This window comes from Pristiophorus japonicus, chromosome 14, assembly GCF_044704955.1.
Source record: "Pristiophorus japonicus isolate sPriJap1 chromosome 14, sPriJap1.hap1, whole genome shotgun sequence".
NCBI classification, from domain to species: domain Eukaryota; kingdom Metazoa; phylum Chordata; class Chondrichthyes; family Pristiophoridae; genus Pristiophorus; species Pristiophorus japonicus.
Genome location: NC_091990.1, coordinates 13239223 through 13263392, shown reverse-complemented (window position 1 = coordinate 13263392; position 24170 = coordinate 13239223). Strand labels below are relative to the sequence as shown.

The 24170-nt window shown below is 41.1% G+C and overlaps 1 protein-coding gene across 1 annotated transcript in view; it reads left to right on the top strand.

The window, feature by feature from the left end:
* Nucleotides 1-18934, top strand: part of themis2 (thymocyte selection associated family member 2) — a 106499-nt gene extending 87565 nt beyond the window's left edge. Inside the window, exons 6-8 of the mRNA XM_070899974.1 lie at nt 4733-4885; nt 10912-11047; nt 18688-18934. Of these exons, the coding sequence (XP_070756075.1) occupies nt 4733-4885; nt 10912-11016 (258 nt within the window). The 3' untranslated portion in view covers nt 11017-11047; nt 18688-18934. The remainder of the gene's footprint in view (nt 1-4732; nt 4886-10911; nt 11048-18687) is intronic.
* The last annotated feature ends 5236 nt before the right edge of the window (nt 18935-24170 follow it).

Genomic DNA, 24170 nt, shown 5'->3' with positions numbered 1-24170 from the left:
TGCAATGATTTTCCTTCTCGAGTATAAATCCAATCACCTTTTGAAAGTTACTACTGCATCCCAGAGTACTTAAGGAAGTGACCCTAGAAATAGTTGATGCATTGGTGATCATTTTCCAACAGTCTATCGACTCGGATCAGTTCTTATGGACTGGAGGGTAGCTAATGTAACACCACTTTTTTAAAAAGGAGGGAGAGAGAAAATGGGTAATTATAGACCGGTTAGCCTGACATCAGTAGTGGGGAAAATGTTGGAATATATTAAGGATGAAATAGCAGCGCATTTGGAAAGCAGTGACAGGATTGGTCCAAGTCAGCATGGATTTATGAAAGGGAAATCATGCTTGACTGGATCGACTGAGCCTGTATTCATTGGAGGGGATCTCATAAAAACATATAAAATTGTGATGGGACTGGACAGGTTAGATGCAGGAAGAATATTCCCAATGTTGGGGAAGTCCAGAACCAGGGGACACAGTCTAAGGAGAAGGGGTAAGCCATTTAGGACTGAGATGAGGAGAAACCTCTTCACTGAGTTGTTAACCTGTGGAATTCCCTGCCGCAGAGAGTTGTTGATGCCAGTTCATTGAATATATTCAAGAGGGAGTTAGATATGGCCCTTACGGCTAAGGGGATCAAGGGGTATGGAGAGAAAGCAGGAAAGGGGTACTGAGGGAATGATCAGCCATGATCTTATTGAATGGCGGTGCAGGCTCGAAGGGCCAAATGGCCTACTCCTGCACCTATTTTCTATGTTTCTATGTTTCTATCCTTTCATGCAGTCAAATCAATAAATCTGTTTGTTTTTTTAAATAATTTCCCCCTGCATTTTTTTCTCCTTCCCCCTTGAAGGTGGGGCACAGTTCCACAATTGTTGGAAGTCCTGTGGTACCCAAGTGGTATTCTTCATGGATGAGCCTGGAGAGAGAGTGACAGTTGATTATTCTCCCACCGGAGGATCCCTGGTCAAGCCTGATCTCTGCACATACACATTTACTAGCTGGATAACTATCAGGAGTAAGGACCGTGGCCCAATATTCCTTCCCCTCTCCCAGGCTAACTGTAGTGCTGCCACCGCCTTCGTGGCTAAGATCTGACCCCTGACTCTAAATGACTATCTGAAAGGCATCTGTAATTTGTATGGAGAGCACTTCATACAAAGTGAACCCTATCAGCCCATCAATCATAAATGACATTGGTCAGTCCTTTGATTTTATTGATGATTTGGCTGCCAACAATTGCCTTGTATGCTGAGCATAACCCCAGATACTATCTGCAGAACAAAGGCTGAATCAAACACAAGATCTACATACATCTGCACAGATGAACCCAATGGGCAAAGAAATAGCTAGTGTCTTGTACAAGAAGTTTACGCAGCAGGCTTTCCTCCTGCATATCTTCCTGGTCTGTATGAATCAATATAATGTCACATGGTGTCCTTATCCTTTGAGCCATTAGAAAGCAACAGAACATGTCAATTATAACCCATTAAGATAATTATTGTGGAAGATAACAATTAAATTAGTCAGAATCTGAAAAGGTCCCACCAATAAAGCAAGATAAAATCAGAATCCTTGGAAGGTGCTATCAGATTCACTTGATGTTACAAGGACTGTGTTTCACCTTCAGATGTCATTCAAAACAAATATGATTTCATTTTGATACAGCATAGACTTCAGTTGGAATGCTTATGAAGTGCATACTGTCTGAATCCTTCGACTTTCACTTAAGTAGACTTTCATGTAAGTCAGTCGTATGGCTACATAATGTAAGTCAGTCATGTGGCTACATAATGTCAGAGTCAAGCACTAAGTGGATACCAGCTTTCACAACAAACTAATTGTGCAGCTACTTTACTGAGAATATTACTGAGTGGTTTTGAAGCATTTGTCAGATGAAAGAATTTCAACTCTGAATGATATAATCTATTGATATGTTAATTCCATCACCAATCAGAACACTCCCATCAATACTTGTTTGAATCCACCAAAAGGAATGATGGTGGCAAAGGCCTTGAAATTACACTGCACAAATGCTTAACTTATTTGTGTAAAATTAATTTCTTGGTTAAAATAGCAGACAAAGGAGGCTCATACACAGACGAAAAGTATTTGTACACTAATGATTCGTTAGTATATTTCAGGGCCAAGAACAACATGATACACATATTGAGGTTGGGGATGTAAGATTTAGTTGTCCTATGCAATGTACAGATAGTTACTGCTCTGTCTCCATATATATTGAAATACCAACAAATCACCAGTGGCAGTGCCTACCGTTAGTTGATGAATACAACAGGCCGGATTTTGCACTCAGCGGCGAAGGAACGGCACTTGCCGTTGATTATGTTTCCAGCTGCCCACAGACATTCTGTGGGCTTTTGAGCGACAACTTACAGTTACTAGTGATCCTTTACAGCGCAACGCCCTCTACAGGGGATCTGTGGCATGTGTGAGTAGGCAAAGCAACAGCTGATCTCCAACCAATCAGATTGAAGAATCCTTACCAAGACATGCAGGGCTGAATTTTAATGGGTAAAATGGCCTGGAGGAGCCAGGGTGGGGGTAAAATCTCACAAGGATCCAAAGGCCGCGAAGGGTGAGGGAAAGCAAAAAGATTGGGGGGCCTGAAGGGGTGGGAGGGGAGTCTGAATATCGATCACAGACTGAAGTAGCATTCATTGGAGTTAGGGGGGGATGTGGTCAGAGGCCTTGTGTGGGGGCGGGGAATTAGATGCCTAGGGGTGTGATTGGAGGCCTGGGGAGGGGTGTGGTGATTGGTGGCCTGGGGAGTGATCGAGGGCCTGGGGTTGGGGGGGGGGGGGGGGAGTTGATTGGAAGCCCGGATGAGGGAGGGAGGTCTCCGATTGCAGGAGTTGGATTAGGTCGGCACCTTGGATTCAGAAGGTAAGTGTAAAGGCACTTGCCACCTGGATCCAACAGTCCTTGCCTTGCTTTAGTTGGCAGGTTTCACGAGGCGTGAAAAACCGACCAGCTAAAGTTAAATACAAAATGAAGGTTAATGCAGAGGCTTCAAGCCTTATAATATTTAAATAGACCACCCACCTGGCAGCGGATTGGATGCCTGCCACCGCCCCGCCTCTGTTAAAATTGGAAGTGGGCGGGTTGGAGGCACGTTCACATTTAACGACCCACATGCCCTCAACCCACCCATTTTTTAATGTTTCGAGTTCCCCCACCCAGAGTCTAAACTAGGAAGTATAAATTTTAATATTTAATTCAATGTCAAATCATTTACAGAAAGTGAAATAAAGGGGGGAAAAAGATGGGAGTAAGAGAGAGAGAGAGATAGGAGACAAAAAAAGTTTTTAAATTGTTTTAATTAAAATGTTTTACTAACAGCTCCAACAATAATTAAATTCTGAAGGAATGAGACTTCACACTTGTAACAGTAAATATTCAGGGTCAGAAAGGTGTTTGGCTGTAACTAAGAATTATCACGCCATTAAAAATTCACTTAAAAAGAAAAAGAACGCACCAACATTTTCTGATGGGTTTATTGGGTAACTAGTGGGTAAGTACCACAACTTCACGCCTTTCATGTGTTTTAATGCCGAATCTCTCGGCAAGGTACCGGTGTAGCAAAGCGTGTGGAGGAGCTGGGCAAATCGGACAGTAACTTACGGATATCCGCGTTTAACTGCACATATGCGGTTGCTGGAAGTTGCTGTCCGATTTACTCCTTAATAATAGTGAATATTGATAGCCTCACCGTTATTCCTATCGCAAAATCCAGGCTAATGTTATTTTCACATAGGATATGGTGACTGTGTTGGCAGAGTTTACAGAAACTTCCACCCCACCTACTAGCTAAAGCCTGCAACTACAATATTACAGGCAATTGTTTGCATATGGGATTTGTGTTCTATATGTTCGCATAGGCAGCTTCAATGTTAACTATTGACATAAAAGTGTGAACAAAAATTGAGGCAACAGAACGTTGTACAGGAAGTAGGCTAATACACAATATTTTTAATAAAATGTGGTTGCTCACCCCTTAATCCTAACAGGTGGTGGCTCTGAAAAGCCTTGATGTGAATCTGCATGTTTACAGGCAGAAAATTGTGATTTTTAGAGTAATAATTCTAATTTAAAACTCTTATCTATGAGCATGATGACATCATATTTTAGCGATACAATGGTGTATGTTATTGTTGGTGGGAACTTGCTGTGCACAAATTGGCTGCTGCATTTCCTACAATACAACAATGACTAACTTCAAAAGTACTTCCTTCGCTGTAAAGCTCTTTGAGACATCCTGAGGTCGTGAAAGGTGCTATCTCAGTGCAAGATTTGCTTCTTTGTGTACAGAGTGGACAGTCCCAATTGTGATCCCAGACTCTGCTGTGGGAGCGGATCTGAGCTGGGGCAGCAATCAGGGCCTCATAATTAGCCCAGGTGCACCTGGGTTGGAAAGGTGAAAATGCACCAGGCCACTCTCTAGTGACCCCTGCTGGAAACACATGTGTACGGAGGTAGACTTGGTCATGATCCACGGGTAAATTGATACTTATTGCCTGTGCCCTTAAGTAAATAGCTGCTTGGGCGAGCTACTGGAGAGCTAAAGGTGCTTGTGGAACTATACCCCAGCAAGAATCAGTGATTTCAGGTGAGTAGGTGAAATGGGGAGACAATGTGTGTTTAAAAAAAATATAAGTAAAATACATGAAAATGGCTCTGTAAACCAACCTACTTCTTCATTATTTTACTAAGGGAGTTCCTGTGTGCCCAAAACCTATCACTGACAATGCAGCATTGCCAGCAAGCTTGAAGAAACCCTTTTCCACGCAGCCTCTACAAGTTACTCCTAGTGAATGCGCAAAAACGCAGAAGGGGAAAATAAAGGACGCTCCAAAAATTCCTGAAGGTAAGTTGAGAGAATAAAAAAAGATTTTTTAATGAGCTCTAAATGTTCTTTTCAGATGCTTATAGGAAGAGATCTCTATTTTGCCAGCTGTGCAAAACAAATTAGCGTCAACCTGATTCATACACAAAGCTGTCATGTGCTGGCTGCATGAAGGCGTTTGTTGACAAAGTCCGAACTCTAGTTGATAAATTAGCCATTGAAAAATGTCAACAAAAATGGATTGTTGTGTTAGCTTGTAGTGACACAAATTGATCGGTTGTTGTCTGTGGCTGCCATTGCTCATCAGAGCTTCTGCTTCCGCTGTACAATACTCGTTGAGTAATTCTAGACTCAACATTTTGAGAATTGCCAACAGATAACAGCACAAAATATTAACTATTGAAATGTTAGATAAATTGTCTTATTGTATTTATTAAATTGATTTAGTATGAATTAAAGAGGCAACATTACCAATTATATGGAAAACTTACACATTTATTGTGGCACATATGACATAGATAATAAACACTCCATGAAGTATCTTGTTTATTAAATATGCTCCAATTGTTGTCGATCAATTATGGTTAGTGGTCCACGGAAGGAGGTTTTTCATGTACAACATTGATTCAACAGTTGATTAATCAAGTCTAAATTAGAAGGATAGGTTTGCTGTGCAAAAGTTTCTTGGAACCCATTTTGTAACATTGCAAAATCTATTCTCTTTTATTGTGTAAACTGCACCACAAATTGGAGGCATTGAAACTCCGAGGCTACTCCAAAAATTCCAAAATGCCCACTTTAAATATTATGCCAACCTTTCTAGAGAGCACCACTCTCCATCAATGGCAGAGGCAGGTTTAGAGTTGCCTGCCATTCTTTATACACTACGGGTTTTCACTGAACCCAGTATGGATAAACCTTACAATTAACCTACTGGATATAATTAAAATACTGCATGGTTCGGATATTGGTGCGATTCTGTCAGCAGTGTAAACTCTCACTGGTTTCACATTTGAGTTGTGTTATTTATTTGCAGGGAAAGCAAAGCCAGTAGGGCAGTAACAGGAAATGGTCTTGTAGACCAAAGGGTTACAGTACTGGACTGGCAACCCAGAACCCAGCATGAAAATTTGTGAAATTAGTATTTTTTAAAAAAAAAGCAATTTATGGGCTGGCGCCAAAAAAGAAAAATCACAAATTTGCCAGATTGTTGTAAAAACCTAATTTGTTCACTAAATCCTTTCAGGGAAGGTGCACACTTCTATCTGAGATCATCTACGTAACTCCAGTCCACTCATGCCTTGAGTTTACACTGCCTCAGTTGTCACGGGAACTTGAGATGGGCAATAAATGTGCCCTTACCAGCCCACTTTCTGAGATGCACTTTCCAATTTTACAGCGATCGGAACTGGGGTAGGCTATTTGTTCCTTCGAGCCTGTTCTGCCGTTTAGTTAGATCAATGCTGATCTGTAGCTTACCATCTATCCACCTTAATTCCATAACCCTTAACACCCTTGCCTAACAAAAATCTATCGATCTCCGTTTCGAAATTTATAATTGACCTAGCCTCAACAGCTTTTAGGCGGGAGAGTTACAGATTTTCACTACCCTTTGTGTGAAGAAGTACTTTCGAACATCACCCCTGAACAGCCTAGCTCCAATTTTAAAATTATGTCTCTTGTTCTGGACTCTGCCACCAGAGGAAATAGTTTCTCTGTAATCATCATAAACATCTCAATTTGATCACCCCTTAATCTTCCATATTCAAGGGAACACCAGTCTGTCGTCATAATTTCACCCTTTTAGCCTCAGTACCATTCTGGTAAATCTGTGCTGCACGCCCTCCAAGGCCAATACATGAGGTACAGTGGTCAGAGCTGAATGCAGTACTCCAGATGGGGTCTAACCAGAGCTCTGTACAGCTGTAATATAACTTCTACTCTTTTAGATTCCAGCTATCTTGAGATAGTATGCCTAAGTTCTATTAGCCTTTTTAATTATTCTACATATACTAGACAAATACACGTTTCACACCTCTACTGCAAGGACTACAAGAAAGACTAGAACTAAACTAAGGTTGACTTTAGTGTCAAAAAGACTATCTATCTTGTGTATCATTAATTTCCAAAGGATCATCCTTAATTCGATTGACCAATCTGAGTGATGTGTGTTCAAAGAGTTCGGCCATTTTGCTGTCAATCACATCACATAGCTATATTGGTACCCCTCATGATGTCCAAGTCAGTGCAGTACTGACATCTAGGGGCCGAAATTGCCCCTCTCCTTAAGGCCTATTATCACTGCAAATCGGCAGCCATGTTGCAGAGTGGAGTGGACGTCGACTTTTCGTGGAATGGCCACTGATAGCCCAATTGCCCTTCCGAGGTTTCCCGGCAGTGTCCCGATTACCCCCCCCCCACCGCTGCCGATCCGTGTTAAGTGCATCATCACTGTGCCGGGATGGCGGGACTGACCTATCAAGAAAGACTGGATCAACTGGGCTTGTATTCACTGGAGTTCAGAAGAATGAGAGGGGACCTCATAGAAACATATAAAATTCTGACGGGGTTAGACAGGTTAGATGCAGGAAGAATGTTCCCAATGTTGGGGAAGTCCAGAACCAGGGGTCACAGTCTAAGGATAAGGGGTAAGCCATTTAGGACCGAGATGCGGAGGAACTTCTTCACCCAGAGAGTGGTGAACCTGTGGAATTCTCTACCACAGAAAGTTGTTGAGGCCAATTCACTAAATATATTCAAAAAGGAGTTAGATGAGGTCCTTACTGCTAGGGGGATCAAGGGGTATGGCGAGAAAGCAGGAATGGGGTACTGAAGTTGAATGTTCAGCCATGAACTCATTGAATGGTGGTGCAGGCTAGAAGGGCCGAATGGCCTACTCCTGCACCTATTTTCTATGTTTCTATGTTTCTACACCGCCAACGGCGTCACTCCTTTCTGGAAAATCTTTGGCCCGCCCGATGGTGCCAAAATCGTCTTTTTCCCAGTGGTCCAATGAGGCTGTGGCCTTCTGCAACGGCACTGCGACTTCCTGTAAAGGGGAGGATGTGCTGCCACCATGTTCTTTTTGTCGGCTGACTGTCCATGTTGGCCCGACAATTATGCCCCTGGGTTCAGCCGGGCCCCCAACAGGCCGCTGGCCTGGCCGAAACACTCTCCAGTGGGCCGAAGTTTTAAAATCGTGAAGGCTCTCCCTTTTAAGTGAAGGGGAGAGCCATGGTGATGCAACGTCATCGCAGCAGTCACTCTGCACCTCCTCCAACTTCCGCCCCTCAAGTGTTGCCACCGCCGCGTATCCGCCCCTCTTGTGTAGTCATCCTAAGAGCGACTTCCGGACCGAATTTTTAAAAAAACAATAAAAAGCAGAATTTCACTCGAGGCGACCTCAACCACAGCAGTGGTAAAAGCCATTAAAACAGGACGCGTGCACCTTGTTTCGGGCCGGGGGGTAATTTCAGCCCCCTATTTTTTTTATTTACTTATGACCATGGTATCAGCCTTGGCGCAGTAGTAGCACTCTCGCCTCTGGATCAAAACGTTGTGAGTTCATGTCCCATTCAAGAGATTTGAACACAGAATCTAGGCTGGCACTCGTAATGGTGCTCTTTCAGATGAGACGTTAAACCAAGGTCCCATTTGCACTCGGGTGGAAATAAAAGAGCCCAACGGCATTATTTGAAAAAGAGCAGGGGAATTCGCCCAGTGTCCTGGCCAATATTTATCCCTTAACCAATACCTAAAACAGATTATCTGCTAATTTATTAAATTGCTGTTTGTTTGTGGGACATTGCTGTTTGCAACTTAGCTGCCATGCTTCCTACATGCAACAGCGACTACACTTCAAAAGTACTTAATTGGTTGTAAAGTGCTTTATGGTTTCCTGAGGTCATTAAAGAATCCATGTAAATGCAAGCAAGAAAAAGACAGACTTTTTATTTGTTCCTGGAATGTGGATTATGATCATTTTTCTGTTTTGGTGCCAGCCCATAAATTGCTTTTTTAAAAATGTTATTTCACAATTTTTCATGGTGTGATTATGAATTCACGATTTCTGGGTTGCTAGTCCAGTACATAAATACCATGGTAAGAAGAGCAGGTCAGAGGCTGAGTATTCTGGGGCGAGTGTCTCACCTTCCAACTCCCCAAAATCTTTCCACCATCTACAACGCACAAGTTAGGAGTGTGATGGAATACTCTCCACTGCCTGGATGAGTGCAGCTCCAACAACACTTGAGAAGCTTGACACCATCCAGGACAAAGCAGCCCGCTTGATTAGCACCCCATCCACCACCTTAAACATTCACTCCCTCCACCACCGGTGCTGTATGGCTGCAGTGTGTACCATCTACAAGATACAGCAGCACCTCCCAAACCCATGACCTCTACCACCTAACAGGAGGCAGCAGGTGCATGGGAACATCAAGTTCCCCTCCAAGTCGCACACCATCCTGACTTGGAAATATATCGTCGTTCCTAAGTCAAAATCCTGGAACTCTCCAACAGCACTGGATATGGACTGCAGCGGTTCAAGAAGGTGACTCACCACCTCCTTCTCGAGGGTAATTAGGGATGGGCAATAAATACCGGCCTCGCCAGCAACACCCACATCCCAGGAACAAATTTGAAAAAGTATTTTCTTCTCTTGCTAGCGACTCAGCTCTTTTTCACAAAGGATTTCACACCGGTCCAGATAAGGCAAGACATCTTTATATTTCTCCTTAATGAGCCTTCTCCTGGCCTATGGTCTTGATGGTTTTTCTTCTAGCCCTGATAAGGAATGCATTGTTTGTACAGTTATAAGTTTTCATAGCATTAACCCTTTCCTTTCCCGGCATTCAGCCTGACTACTGATTGTATTTTGAGGACAGATTCAAGGCAATCCTTCGGCATTTCTCCTACACAGTGGTGTTGGACCACCTTAGCAATTTTTTTATAACCAAGTGGCTTGATAGGACAGGCTGGACAGAGTAGGGAGTGGTAGGTTTCCTTCACTGAAGTACATTAGTGAACCAATTGGGTCGTTACAGAAATCTAGCATGGTTATTTTTAAACCAGATTTGTTGAATTGGATTTCATAACTTGCCATGGTGAGATGTGAACTCGTGTCTTTTAGGGCTACCAGTCCAGCACCATAACCACTACACTACCAGAGCCTTTATGGGTAGGAACAACATCCATCGGTGCAACCGGATGATTTTTCTTCTAAATCTGCTAAACTGGTCCAGGAATCAGTAAATACTTTCCATTATTTATTTGAAGATATTTAACCGTTGGAAATGCAATTCAATCACCCACATCAGAAATCAAGCACTAAAGTAGAAAGGGCAGAGGAGGCAGCTCAAGAACGACAAAATATAGTAGATTAAATTCAGTTAAGCCAAGTAAGCGCATGGGAAGAAAAAGATGGGTGAAAAAACATACTCCGTGGGCAGTGCTGAAATACCTAAGGATGAAGTTAAGAAATCTAGAAGTTTCAGTAGACCCATCACAACCAACCGCTGCATTATATAGTTATAAACAGCAGAGTAGAAGTCAGAGGAAATCATTCTCGGTGTTCTGGTCAAACTATATCTTGAGTATTATGTCCAATTCTGCTCATGGAGACATCCGAGCACTGGATGCAGTCCAGCCACAAGACTGATTTCTGCAGCCAGTTACGAAAAAAGGCTGGAGAAATTTGAGCTTTTTAGTCTTGAAAGGAGGTGAATGATAGCTGACTTTACAGAACTGTATATGGTAGCAAATAGTATAAAAATATAGATGTGGAACACTTTTCAAACAAAACTATGGTAGTAGGGCAGGTTCAAAAAGGTGAAAGCCAAATTTAGAACTGATGTCAGGAAGTTCTTCACGCAGAGAGTGGTCAACACATAGTTTGGTCTTCTGGGTATGCTAGCATAGGCAAAGTCATTTAACACTGACAATTGTGCACAAAATTTATGTCCTTCAGGATGCTTTTTGTTCAGATCATCCATGATGGGTCTGATGGTTCTAAACTTTAATATTTTCTTATTCACTTCCCTCTATTGAAATAACAGAAGAGCCAGATGACGACAGTGATCATGACTATGAACAGATAGAGGAAGGATTTGCCCTGAAGGCTTTGCACAAAATGAAAAAATGGACACTATAGTATTCGGAAAATAAACTGAGCAACCTGGTGGGTGAGTAGATTTACATATTCCAGCCCCTCTCCATTTAAAAAAATACGCAACTTTTCTATTTTTCCTACCAAAGTAGATAACTTCACATTTCTCCACATTATATTCTATTTGCCATGTTCTTGCCCACTCACTTAGCCTGTCTATATCCTCTTGAAGCCTCTTTGCATCTTTCTCACAACTTACATTCCCACCTAGCTTTGTGTCATCAGCAAACTTGGATATATTACATTTGGTCCCCTCATCCAAATCATTGATATATATTGTGAATAGCTGAGGCCCAAGCACTGATCCTTGCAGCACCCCACTAGTTACAGCCTGCCAACCTGAAAATGACACGTTTATTCCTACTCTCTGTTTTCTGTCCATTAACCAAACCTCAATCCATGCAAGTATATTACCCCCAATTCCATGAGCCCTAATTATGTTTAATAACCTCTTGTGTAGCACCTTATTGAATGCCTTCTGAAAATCCAAATATACCACATCCACTGGTTCCCCCCCTTATCTATTCTTCTGGTTGCAACCTCAAAAAACAATTGATTTTTCAAACATGATTTCCCTTTCATAAATCCGTGTTGACTCTTCCCAATCCTATTATTATTTTCTAAGTGACCTGTTACTACATCCTTAATAATAGATTCTAGCATTTTCCCTATTACTGATGTCAGGCTAACTGGTCTATAATTCCGTTTTCTCTCTCCCATCTTAAATAGTGGGGTTAAATTTGCTACCTTCCAATCCGCGGGAACCATTCTAGAATCTACGGAATTTTGAAAGATGACAACCAATGCATCCACTATCTCTATAGCCACTTCTTTCAAAACCTTAGGAGGTAGGCCATCAGGTCCAGGGGATTTATTAGCTTTCAGTCCCATTAATTTCTCGAGTACTATTTTTTAAAAATTCATACTAAATTCTTTCAGTCTCATTCTTGCTAAACTCTTGGTTCTCTACTATGCCTGGCAAGTTTTTTTGCATCTTCTTCCATGTTTAATTTCTCTGCCATTTCCTTAATCCCTATTATAATTTCTCTTGTCTCAGCCTGTAAGGGGCCCACATTTACTTTCGCTAATCTTCTTTTTACATACCTATAGAAGCTTTTACAGTCTGTTTTTATGTCTCTCGCTAGTTTACTCTCATTCTATTTTCCCTTTCTTGGTCCTCTTTTACGGAATTCTGAAGTCCTCCCAATCCTCAGGCTTACTATTCTTTTATAAGCCTCTTCCTTCGATCTAATATTATCTTTAACTTCTCTTGTTAGCCACGGTTGGACCAACGTAGTTTGCTTTAATTAGATTTTAAGACCCTAGTTTTGGATTTAATTAAATCACTTTCACTTTCAATATAAAATTTAATCATATTATGGCAATCTTCCCTAAAGACCCCTTTACTACAAGGTTATTAATTAACCCTTTCTCATTGCACAATACTAGATCTAAAATAGCATGTTCCCTAGTTGGTTCCTCAACATACTGATCTGGAAAACTGTCTTGTATACATTCCATTAATTCTTCCTCCACATTATTACTGCAAATTTGGGTTGCCCAGTCTATATGATGATTAAAGACACCCATGATGTTACCCTTGTTACATGCGACTCTAATTTCCTGATTTATACTCTGCCCTACATTACAACTACTGTTTGGGGGCCTATAAACAACTCCCACCAATGTTTTCTGCCCCTTGCTGTTTCTTAGCTCCATCCAAACCGATTCTACTGCTTTATTTTCAGAGTTAAAATCTTTTCTCTCTACTGTCTTAATCTCATCCTTTATTATCAGGGCTACCCGTCCTCCTCCTTTTTCCATTTTGCCTATTTCTTCTAAAAGTTAAGTATCCTGGAATATTTAGTTCCCAATCTTGGCCACTTTGCAGCCACGTCTCCGTAATGGCTATTAGATCACACCTATTAATTTCTATCTGCGCTACTAATTTATTTTGTTGCAAAAGCTTTGCGTATTCAGATATAGTGCCGTAGCTTTGACTTATTCTATTTTCCTATGATGTCACCTTAGTCACTGATGCCTTATTACCTTTGTTACTCTCTCTCTCCCTTCCTAATCCACTCTGCTTATTTTTACCCTGGAATTCCCTCCCTAAACCTCTCTGCCTCTCTCGTCCTTTGAGATGCTCGTTAAAATCCACCTTTTTGACCAAGCTTTTTATACACCTGCCCTAATATCTTATGTGGCTCGGCACCAAATTTTTGATAATGCTCCTGTGAAGCATCTTGGGATGTTTTACTACACTAAAAGCGCTATATAATTGCAAGTTGTTGTTTTTCTGACACTTCCGATCACAGACTCAGCTTCTTCCTTAACATTAGGTTTGCATTTACTTTATTTTTGTCAACACCTATCCCTTTGCAGCCTCAGCATAGCTCACTAACTGTATTCGGTAAAGCCCCTTTAAGGGGCAGGCTGGCATGCACAATTTTGCACCCCCTATCGGGTGAGCTCCTTGTACAAAGGGCAATCCCACTGAGAACTCTTAATTCTCAATTAATATACCTGCCTAGTATTTATGGTATAGACTCACCTGTGACGACTGGTACTTGGGGTGAGGTCAGTACCTGTGGAATATACATGAGTGAGTGACTACTTTCAAAAGAGGAAAGAAAGGGTGGGGAACATGGAGGAAGAAAATCCTTACTTTCACACACACAAAAACCCTGTTAATCACCAAAAGGGTAAGATCAGATAAAAACCTATCAACTGTAGAACATTTAAAAAGAATGTCAATTGCATTTCTATCTGATTAAACCAAGCACATAATAAGAGACTCAAATAAAATCTATTGTTCAAGAAATTAAGAGTTTAGCATGTATCTCATTTGCTCTGCTAGGTGCTATATAACTCAAGTTAATACTGCCATATAAATTAGCATGGAGAAATATTGATTAAGGACAAAAGATCAAACTTAGTTAAATTAGAGTCTTGTTAACAGATAAAACTAGTAACTTAATAATACCAGTACTGCATCATAAATGAGTTTTTTTGTAAAATATTAGTTTGAACTGTATCAAAGACATATTCTTTGTAGTTGCAGAAAATGTTAAATCTATTTCAAAATTCCATGTTTATTATACTCACAAATCTAACAAATTATTATCCATCAATTTCTCTATTTAAAAAAAAATAAAATGTTTACATTATTCCCAATTTTTTTAATGAGCAAGAGATACTTTCTATAGATCTGTTTTCAATCATTAAATATAGAAAATGAAGACAAACTAACTGGAAGTTTGTCACAATTACATGTTTTTTTTAAAAAGATCGAGAGGAAGCCTCACTCATTGAGAGTCTGGAATAGTAAACATTTATTTGAGAAATTTTAACTTTTCATAATGTGTTGGAAAGCAGGAACTGACTGCTCGGCATCATCATTCCAACTCGCATCACTATGAATTGACACTTGTCGTTTGTCTAAAAGCAGAACAGAAGGTTGCTTTCCTCAATGATGTGTTCATCTATGTTTCAGTTGAATAAGTATAAACTAACCGGAGAGACACAGTCAGCTAGGTTTTAGCTAGAATTCTTTCCTGAATAACCAGAATGAGAGCTTTTTCACACAGTTCCTAGCCCACACAATTACCCCATTTACACTGGCTATGTGATGTAAGTATGAAACAGCAACTAAAGCAACACTGGTATGAAACCAACAGTGTAAATCCACAGAACTTCCAATACTGCCATGAAACTGATTAAAACCACTTAACTTCAATGCAGCATAAACAAGGCTGAAAATCTTTACAAAATTACTGAACAAATAATTAACAAATGCTTCTGTGATTGTTATTTTATGATATAAAATAAGAAAGGCGAGTCAGGTACTGATTAATGAAAAGCTAAGCATGTATTAGGGTTTTACGATGCTATTGATTTACTTTATTGATTCAGCTGTTTTTGGTTTTGGAGCCAAGCCAAACCAATACCAGAGTCTGAACTTCGCTCAACTGAGGTAATCTCTAACTCACCCAACTCTAATCCCCAAATCCTCCTCCTCCTCTTGCTCTGGTGTTGGACTTTAATTGTATCAACAATTTAACAGACTCTTAATGGTGAAACGCATACAAGTTATTTTCTTGGCTGGTGAGTTTCCATGTTACCTGTTCACTATTGCAACATTTCACAAGAGACAAGTACAGAAGAGGGAAAGCAGTTGCCCCTTCCAGCTTATTCTCTCAAAGAAAACTACAATCCTCTATCGCAACATCTTATGACGTCTGGAGTACACCCCTACCAGCCCTTCACCAATCTAATTGGGCCCAAGTTTCCGATGCTGGAGAAAACGGCGCACCTCCGAGATTTATGTGACCTGCCTAGGATAAAAAGCGCGCCGGAATCCTACCGAGGAATTCTCTGGTCGTCCTGGAGCGTGGCAAGGGATGGACGAGCGTGGAATGGAGGAGCGTGGGTTGGGGGGGCACTCTGATCGAAGGGCCGGAGGAGAGCAGGTGTGCCCCCATCCAGTCTCCCCTCTCTCTTCCCCACCCCCCACCCAGCCCCCACCACAAACCCCCTCGACAACCCCCCACACCCGCTTCCACCCCTCCCCCCACACCCTCTCTCTCTGTCCTCCTCCTCATCCTCATCCTCACTACTACACCCCTCCCATGAAACATCCTTCCCGTCGCACAAACATCCATCAACCATCACCCTTTGCTTCCTACTGCCCTGGATCCCATGGGTTAGAACCTTCGTGACCAGTTTACCATGTGGGACCTTATCAAAAGCTTTGCTAAGTCAACATACACTACATTGTACGCACTATCCTCATCAACCCTCCTGATTACCTCCTCGAAAAATTCAATCAGATTAGTCAAACAAAATCTTCCCTTAACAAATCTATGCTGACTATCCCTAATTAATCCTTGCCTTTCAGAATTTTTTCCAATAATTTTCCCACCACTGAGATTAGGCTGACAGGTCTGTAATTACTCGGCCTACCTTTCTCCCGTCTTAAACAACGGTTTCACATTAGCAGTCCTCCAGTCCTCTGGCACCATGCCCAAATCTAAAGAGGACTGGAAAATGATGGACAAGGCCTCTGCTATTTCCTCTTTTACTTTGCTCAACAGCCTGGGATGCATTTCATCAGGGCTTAAGTACTTAGCTACTTTGAAAGCTGTTAAACCCCTTAATACCTCCTCTCTGTGTTTATTTCATCCAGAATTTCACTCTATAGCAGTATCTGCATTGCTCCTTTCCTTTGTGAAAACAAACACGAAGTATTCATTAAGAACCTTACCACACATACATTACCCTCATAGTCTCTAATAGGCCTTTCTTTAGTTATCCTCTTGCTCTTAATATATTTGTAGAACATCTTTGGGTTTTCCTTCATTTTACTTGCCAATAATTTTTCATGCTCTCTCTTAGCATTCCTAATATTCTTAATTTAACTCTGAATTTTCTATATTCCTCCAAAGATTCTATAGTATTTAACAGTCGGTATATGGCATAAGCTTCCCTTTTTTTCTTTACCCTACCCTGTAAGTCTCTAGACATCCGGGAGGGGTTCTAGAATTGTTATTCCCACCCCTTTTCTTTAAGGACACATGTTTGGCCTGAGCCCTCCGGATCTCCTCCTTCAATGCCTCCCACTGTTCCGACACTGATTTACCTACAAGTAGCTGTTTCCAGTCCACTGTGGCCAAATCACTTCTCAACTTAGCAATATTAGCTTTTCCCCAATTTGGGACTTTATTCCTGGTCTATCCTTGAATCTGTCTGGATTATGGTCACTGGTACCCAAGTGCTCTCCCACTAATACCCCAGCTTCATTCCCTCGTGTTGGGCTTGTTACATATTGACTAAAAAAGCTCTCTTGAATGCATTTTAAGAATTCCGCACCTCTATACCCTTCACGCTATATTTCTCCCAATCAATATTAGGTTAAAATCCATTACTATTACTGCCCTATGGTTTTGCCTACATATTTGCTCTTCTATCTCCTTCCCACTTGGGGGTCTATAATACACGCCCAGCAGTGTGGATCGCCCCTTTTTTATTTTTCAATTCGACCCATATGGCCTCATTTGATGATCCCTTTAACATATCATCCCTCCTCATAACGGTAATAGTTTAATCAATACTGCGACAACCCCCACCTTTTAACCCCTCTCTGTCTTGACTAAAAATCCGGTAACCAGGAATAATGAGCTGCCAAACCTGCCCCTCTTTCAGCCATGTCTCTGTAATGGCTAGAATGTCATACTCCCAAGTGTCTACCTGTGCTCTTAGCTCATCCGCCTTATTCGCTATACTCCTTGCATTAAAGTATGTACCATTTAGCACAGGAAGACCTCCTTGATTACTACTTACTCTAACCCTTGTTTCCTGTCTTACAGATTCACTTTCTACATTCTTGCTATCCAATTTCAGCTTTTCTTCCTTCCCTATTGAATTGGTTTTCAGATTCCCATCCCCCTACCAAGCTAGTTCAAACTCTCAACATGCACTAGCAAAACTACCCGCGAGGATATTGGTCCCGGCGCTGTTCAGGTGCAACCCGTCCGGTTTGTACAGGTCCCAATGCCTCAGGAATTTAAAGCCCTCCCTCCTACACCAACTCTCCAGCCACACATTCATCCTCTCTATCCTTGTACTCATTAGCACGTGGCACCGGTAGTAACCCGGAGATTACTACCTTTGAGGTCCTACCCTTTAATTTTCCTCCTAGCTCCCTAAATTCTGCCCACAAGACCTCATTTCTCTTTCTACTTATGTCCTCCTTGAAAAGACGACCTCTAGCTGTTTACCCCCTCCCGCCAGAATACCCTACTTCTGCTGACATCCTTGACCCTGGCACCGGGGAGGCACCATACCATCCTGGAGTCACGGCTGCAGAAACGCCTCTCTGTTCCCTTAACCATTGAATCCCCTATTGAATATAGCTTTTATTCTTTGTCCCTCCCTCCTTCTGCAGCTGAGCCACCGTGATGCCTTGGACTTGGCTCTGGCTGCACTCCCCAGAAGCACCATCGCCTTCACCAGTACTCAAAAGAGAGTATCAGTTGGAGAGCAGCGGCGGTGGGGAGCCACTCCTGCACTACCTGCCTAGTGTTTTTCATCCGTCTGGTGGTCACCCACTTCCCCTCTACCTGCATGTTTTTAAGCTGCGGGGTGAGCACCTTTTGAAACGTGCTATCCACGTAGCTCTCAGCCTTACGCATGCACCATATTGACTCCAGTCACCGCTCAAGCTCTGAAACGCAGAGCTCGATTAGTTGATCTGGAGACACCTCTTGCACACACCTCTTGCACACATGGTTGTCTAGGCCGTGAAAAGCGCCCAGGACTTCCTACATGCCGCAGGACATGCACGCCACAGGACTGAGCTCCGCTGCCATTCCTCTAATTAGACTTATCTGTTTAAAAAGAAAGATACTTACCAATCAAACAGCCACTTACCTGCCCGTACGAGGGCTATGAGATCAGAGTCAGAAGTGAACTCCTTGCCGACCTCCGGCCCTCCTGCTCCTCGGACTCCTGAACTCTCCCGCTCTTGGTACTCTTGTGATAGACTGCATTTTACAATCTGGACCGAGACCATAGTCTATATTTGGCCGAGTCCCAGTGATTAATATTTAATTAGTCCCACTTGTAAATTTTTTAATTATTATTTTTGTTCCTTAGGAATCAAGGGTGACTACCTTGTTCAGGAAACTGCTTCCAGCTGACTTACAAGCTTTGCTTCGTTAATGTAAGAAAACATCCAATCCAAGGTATTACAAAAGAAATGCTGCTTTGGAAATAAATAAGCCATCTTTTCAAGATGGGGTAAAGAAAAAGTCAACGCTCGCCTCCAGAATTTGAAAATGTCAATAGCCAAATGATGGCAGACCAATCGTCAAAATCAAAGTAATGATTCTTTCACCAAGCTGAAAACACGTTTACAACCTGTTGTATGCATATGGATGATAGGAATTACATTGTAATATAAATTCATTAGAAAGGGATATTGAGATACCAGCAATGTTTGTTTTGATTCCAAAGTGATAGCTGTCTGTTGTAGCTGGTCTTTGTAATGAATCTAGTCAGCCAGAATGTTCATATAAGTTAGCTTATGATAATTCAGTCATTTTGTACTAACATTTTAATTATCCAATCAATCAATCACTTGAATTAACTTGGGAATTTTGTGATAATTCAACTTTTGTTATTAGTTGAATTAAGAGCAGACTATATTTTTTCAGTATATGCACTATGTTGGGAATTCTGCACCTGTGCTGGTTGTGAATAAATTGTTTAATCAGGAAGCTGCAGAGAAAGCACTCTTCTTTATACAGGAGGACCAGAGGCCACTAGTTGATTTGCAGTTCCATGTGACTTTAGAGCTTCATTCAAGGTCTGTGAGATGGTGCTGTTCCTGCACTTTTATTCTTGCTTTTCAGTAAGATGGGCAACAGAAGACTATTCAGAGGCAGGACCAACCCAGCATCCCTATAGCAAATGAAAGAGCTCAGTTACTAAGGGCTATTGGTCCTATAGTTTTTTTTAAATTCTCTTTGTTTGGTAAATACCTGGTCTCTACTTGGCAACATGATTGGTGAGCTCTGATTTCATTCCGGAATCTGATACATGTTCCATCACTTTGTGATGCAGTATTTTGAAACATTACTGATGCATATCACACTGTACATCCGCAGACTTAAAACAAACTTAGTGCATTCCTCCCTAGTGAGTAAATGCAACACCTAGCATAGTATTGAACCTTACTGGCCAATCTTGGTCTGCAATCAGTTAGCTAAACCCAGCTAGGACAACAATAGATGCGCAATTGGCCCCAACATCCCTAGGCTGGAGAAGGAAAACAGAGTCAGTTTTCCCACTCCTGATTACATCCAATAACCTCTTGGATTGATTGTGGGGAAAGGTGGGCAAGGGTAGGATTAGGCTCAGATTACTGTCTGGACATCCACGTAAAGAATGGTCACTTGGGAGACATGGAGGACGGTTAGCACCTGCAGATGCATATTTCAACATGACTCAACTGCAGGAGAGAAAACTAAAGGCCAAAACTAGAACCATCTATATCTACATGGATTTCTCAATTTAAATTTTCAACAGATGACCTGCTAACATTGGAATGGGGGAGCGGAAATAGTTGAGATACAAGGGGCAGATATAAAAGACAGCAAAATTAACTAAAGGGAAGAGGACTAAACTATGTTTCACTCAATTCCACATTTTGTAATTTATCCTGTAGCTCAGTGGTTTATGTACAAGAAGCTGTAAATAGAGCTTATACAACAAAAATAAACAGGGCAAGGCTATTCTTTCTACAGATTGCATGATTTGCCAGTTTATGTAACTTGGATGAAGTGAATGAGCAGGGGTACAACTCGCAAGACAGAATTCTGAAACTTTTTCCTATGACACATTAAATCAAACATAACAGTCGCACTGACAGCAGCTATTTAACATATGTCAACAAATATTAATAATCTCCACCAATCAAATTTAAATTTGATAGAAATGCAACATGAGCATTCTTTTTAACTACAATATTGGATGTTATTCAGGATATATATTCTGTGCTGCTCTTCCATTATCATTGTAAACATATGATGCAATTACTTTGTAATGCAGACCAGACATTTATGAAAACTAGTGGTCAGTATAAAGAAAACTAAACAGTCTAATATTTCTGAATGTAAATCTTTTTAAATGACAAGTAGATTGAAAAATAGCATTTTAACCTAACTCTTTAAAACAAGGCATTTGCCTAGAAAGCTTGCTGTTAGTGAAGAGCACTCGCAGCAGCTAAATACTTGCAATCATTTCACTAAAGTGTGACGTATTGTAAATGTAACTCATGCATAATTTACTTTTATATTACTCGCTTCATAAATACCTCAAAGCTCTACTTCTACATTTATAGACATTTAATGTACATGACTGCAAATTATAGTCAGAGCCAAATTTTATGGTAGTTTTTTTAAATACTAAAAATTGGTTTTTAAGTGCAAAAAAGACTGACATACATGTACATTGGGGTAATTCTGCTGAAATGTCATCAGCCATCTTGGACTGAATGATGATCCAGCAGTGTCTGATTTTTTTCCCCGAAACTTTTCAATGTCTGCCAAACAGTAGTTGTAGAATCGTTATGCATTGGTTCAGATAATGTTTAACAAATACAGTCTACAAGAATACAGCTTTCATTTTTTAACCAATCTTCCAAAGGATCTTAGTTCCACCTTTCAATCATTTCTGGTCTTGATACATTTGCATCTGAATTAAAGTGGGTTGTAAATAATGTACTGTTTGTCTTTCTTCAACTTTGCAAACCTCAAGCTAATGGAGTACCACATTCTTTGAACTTTGAATAGGATTCTTAAATTTTACATACATCAATCAAACTTGTGGAGGACTCAAAGGTTTAGCGCACAGTTACTTTATTCTAAGTTCAGTATTCAAGGGTGGAAAACGAGATTAGGCTGGACTGCTTTCAGCCAGCAGATACAATGGGCTGAATGGCCTCCTTCTGTGCTGTAAATTTCCCCGATTCTATGCTCCATTTGTTACAAATATTATGAAAGGAAATATATGCAAGAAAAGGTTTTGTGGTTGCATGGAACTTCAATTTCTTTTCTCTTCAATGAACAGTAAAAGTAGAAAATAATGACTAAACAATCATATTGCATCAACCTTTCTCCCAAAAGAATTCTGTACAGTCATATTGTAGCAAACAAAAATGTTTTGATTTGACCACACCAAGGCTTAGTCCAAGAGGAAAGATTCAGATGTTTTATTTTAACAACTTAAGCCTTTTCACTCAACTCTTGAGCCAACCTCTCAGGTCCCTGCAAATGCACCCAATTTAACACAGCACTCGTGGTCATACAACCCCACGAGCAATGTCGCAGGAGGTGCTTGAAAATTGGTTTTATTGACGTAACTACTTGAGATTCATGCACTTGGACAATGTTTCACCAAGGCAAGCACTTTTCTTTAGCCTACAAAAAAATTACAATGAAATAAAATAGAAACATTCTAACAGTAATACAAGTTAACTAGCTACATTAGCAAAACTCTGGTTCCAATTCCAGTGGCACTTTTCAACCTCAGTTTGTATTTGTGTGCCGTTTTATTTTGGCCAGTCGTCTCACCTGAAGACCCTCTGGCTGGGATATGATGCCACTGGCAGCAGCAGCTCTCCAATATCTCAAACAAGTGGGCATTCTTCACGTGCAAGCAAATATAGGCAGCAAGTGGCAGCATGTTATTTACCCACTGACAGCATCACAGCCAAACCCAATCCTGTCCCGACATCTAAATATGCACTCTATTCCAGCAGGACTCATTGGATAATTGTCAGGAGCAAGTTGTCAACTTTACTCTTCCATATATTAAGCCAGGGTGCTAAATACAAATGGAGAACCCAACTGAAATCAGCTAATTCCTGCACAGACCCAGAAATAAATTCAGAATCTTCTAATCTTTATGGCATTACCCATCCAAGGAACTCAGTTCATGGCCAGTCTCACATTTATTACTCAAGAGCATGGAGACGTACAAGAAAAAAAGACACAACCATAAAAATATATTTGGAGGGTGACCTAACTGTAGTCAAAAAGGCAGGTTTTAAAGGAAGAAAGGCAGGCATCAGGGCAGAGGGGTTTAGAGAGGATATTCCAGAGTGTGAGGCCGAGGTGGCTGAAGGCATGGCCACCAATAGAGGTACAAAGAGGCCAAAGTCAGAAAATTGGAGTTGGGCTGGGGGAGGAAGCCTGGAGGTGGTTACAAAGTAAGTGATTTAAATACAAGGATTACTATAGACCAAGAGCCAAAGTAGGTCAGCAAGGAGAGCAACAATGAGTAAGTAGAACTTGACACATGATAGGGAAATATTTCAAAGCAAAAAAAAAAATCAAGTTCCACACACTAGTTAGGACTCTAACAGAAACATTCAAAAAAAATTAAACAACTTGCATTTATATAGCACCTTTAACATAGTAAAATGCCCCAAGACGCTTCACAGGTGCATTATCAAACAAAATTTGACACCAAGCCACATGAGATATTAGGACAGGTGACCAAAGGCAAGCGAAGTTAGATGTGGAAGTAGGTTTTGGTAATGAAGCTGATTTGTGGTCAGAAGCTCAAATACGACACTTCCCCAAGTATTTGTAATTAATCTTTAATCGATCTCATGATGTCCCCATTTACAGCACGTCTTCTCAAGTGGTTGAGCGCTAAATCATATTTCTACTTTGGTCCAATTCAACTTTATGGCCTTAAAGGAATAGGCTACATTAAACAAAGCTCCATTTAAAAGCAGTTTCCTCAAAGCAGTCCCTTTAGGCTTATTCAGAAAAGTCAATTAAGAACAGCCCTCATTATAAAATACATTATACGATATGGTAATAATGACCCCGTCACGATAAAAAGTGCAGACATAGCAAAAGGTACATCATGGCAAATTGACTCATGTCTTCTATAAACACAGAATCAGGAAACTTTCCTTAACAACTGAGTTAAAATGATGTACCAATTGCTCATTAATCATGGTAATCATTGTTCATTTCTTTGTACCATTCACACCACTCTTCCCCCTTCCGACCCCACTTCCTTCTATATCTACTTCGGGGGGGAAAAAAACGCCAAGTCACTTACAACCAATGTTTCTGTTAAGCTGCGCGGTAGTCTGGATGTTCCGCGCAGTCCACTCGTCCACTTTATAATGGAAGAAACTGCGCTTGCGTTGAACCTTGAATGGGCCGCGCACCCAAAATAAATGAGAACATATTGTTTACAACGGCACTTTCAAAATCCCAACCGTCCCACCTTTGGCCCTCTGTTCACTAAGATATATTTGCAGCTATCGATCTGCTCAAATCATATCCTCACCTCCACTTTTTGATGCCCTTGTCCCCAGCAATGTTCTTACTCCCTCCCTGGACATTCCTCTGTCCCGGTCCAATTTTCACTCCATTAAGTTCAAGCTATGCAAGTTTGAACGTATGTGGCACACAACTTGTTTAGCCATTCATCGGCAGATTTGGCTGGACTGTCCACTGCGACAGACTGTTTGCAACATCAGCATCTAATTTGACCCCAAGTTGAGTTTCCAACCCCATACTCTCTCCACCACAAAAGCCGCCAACTTCTCC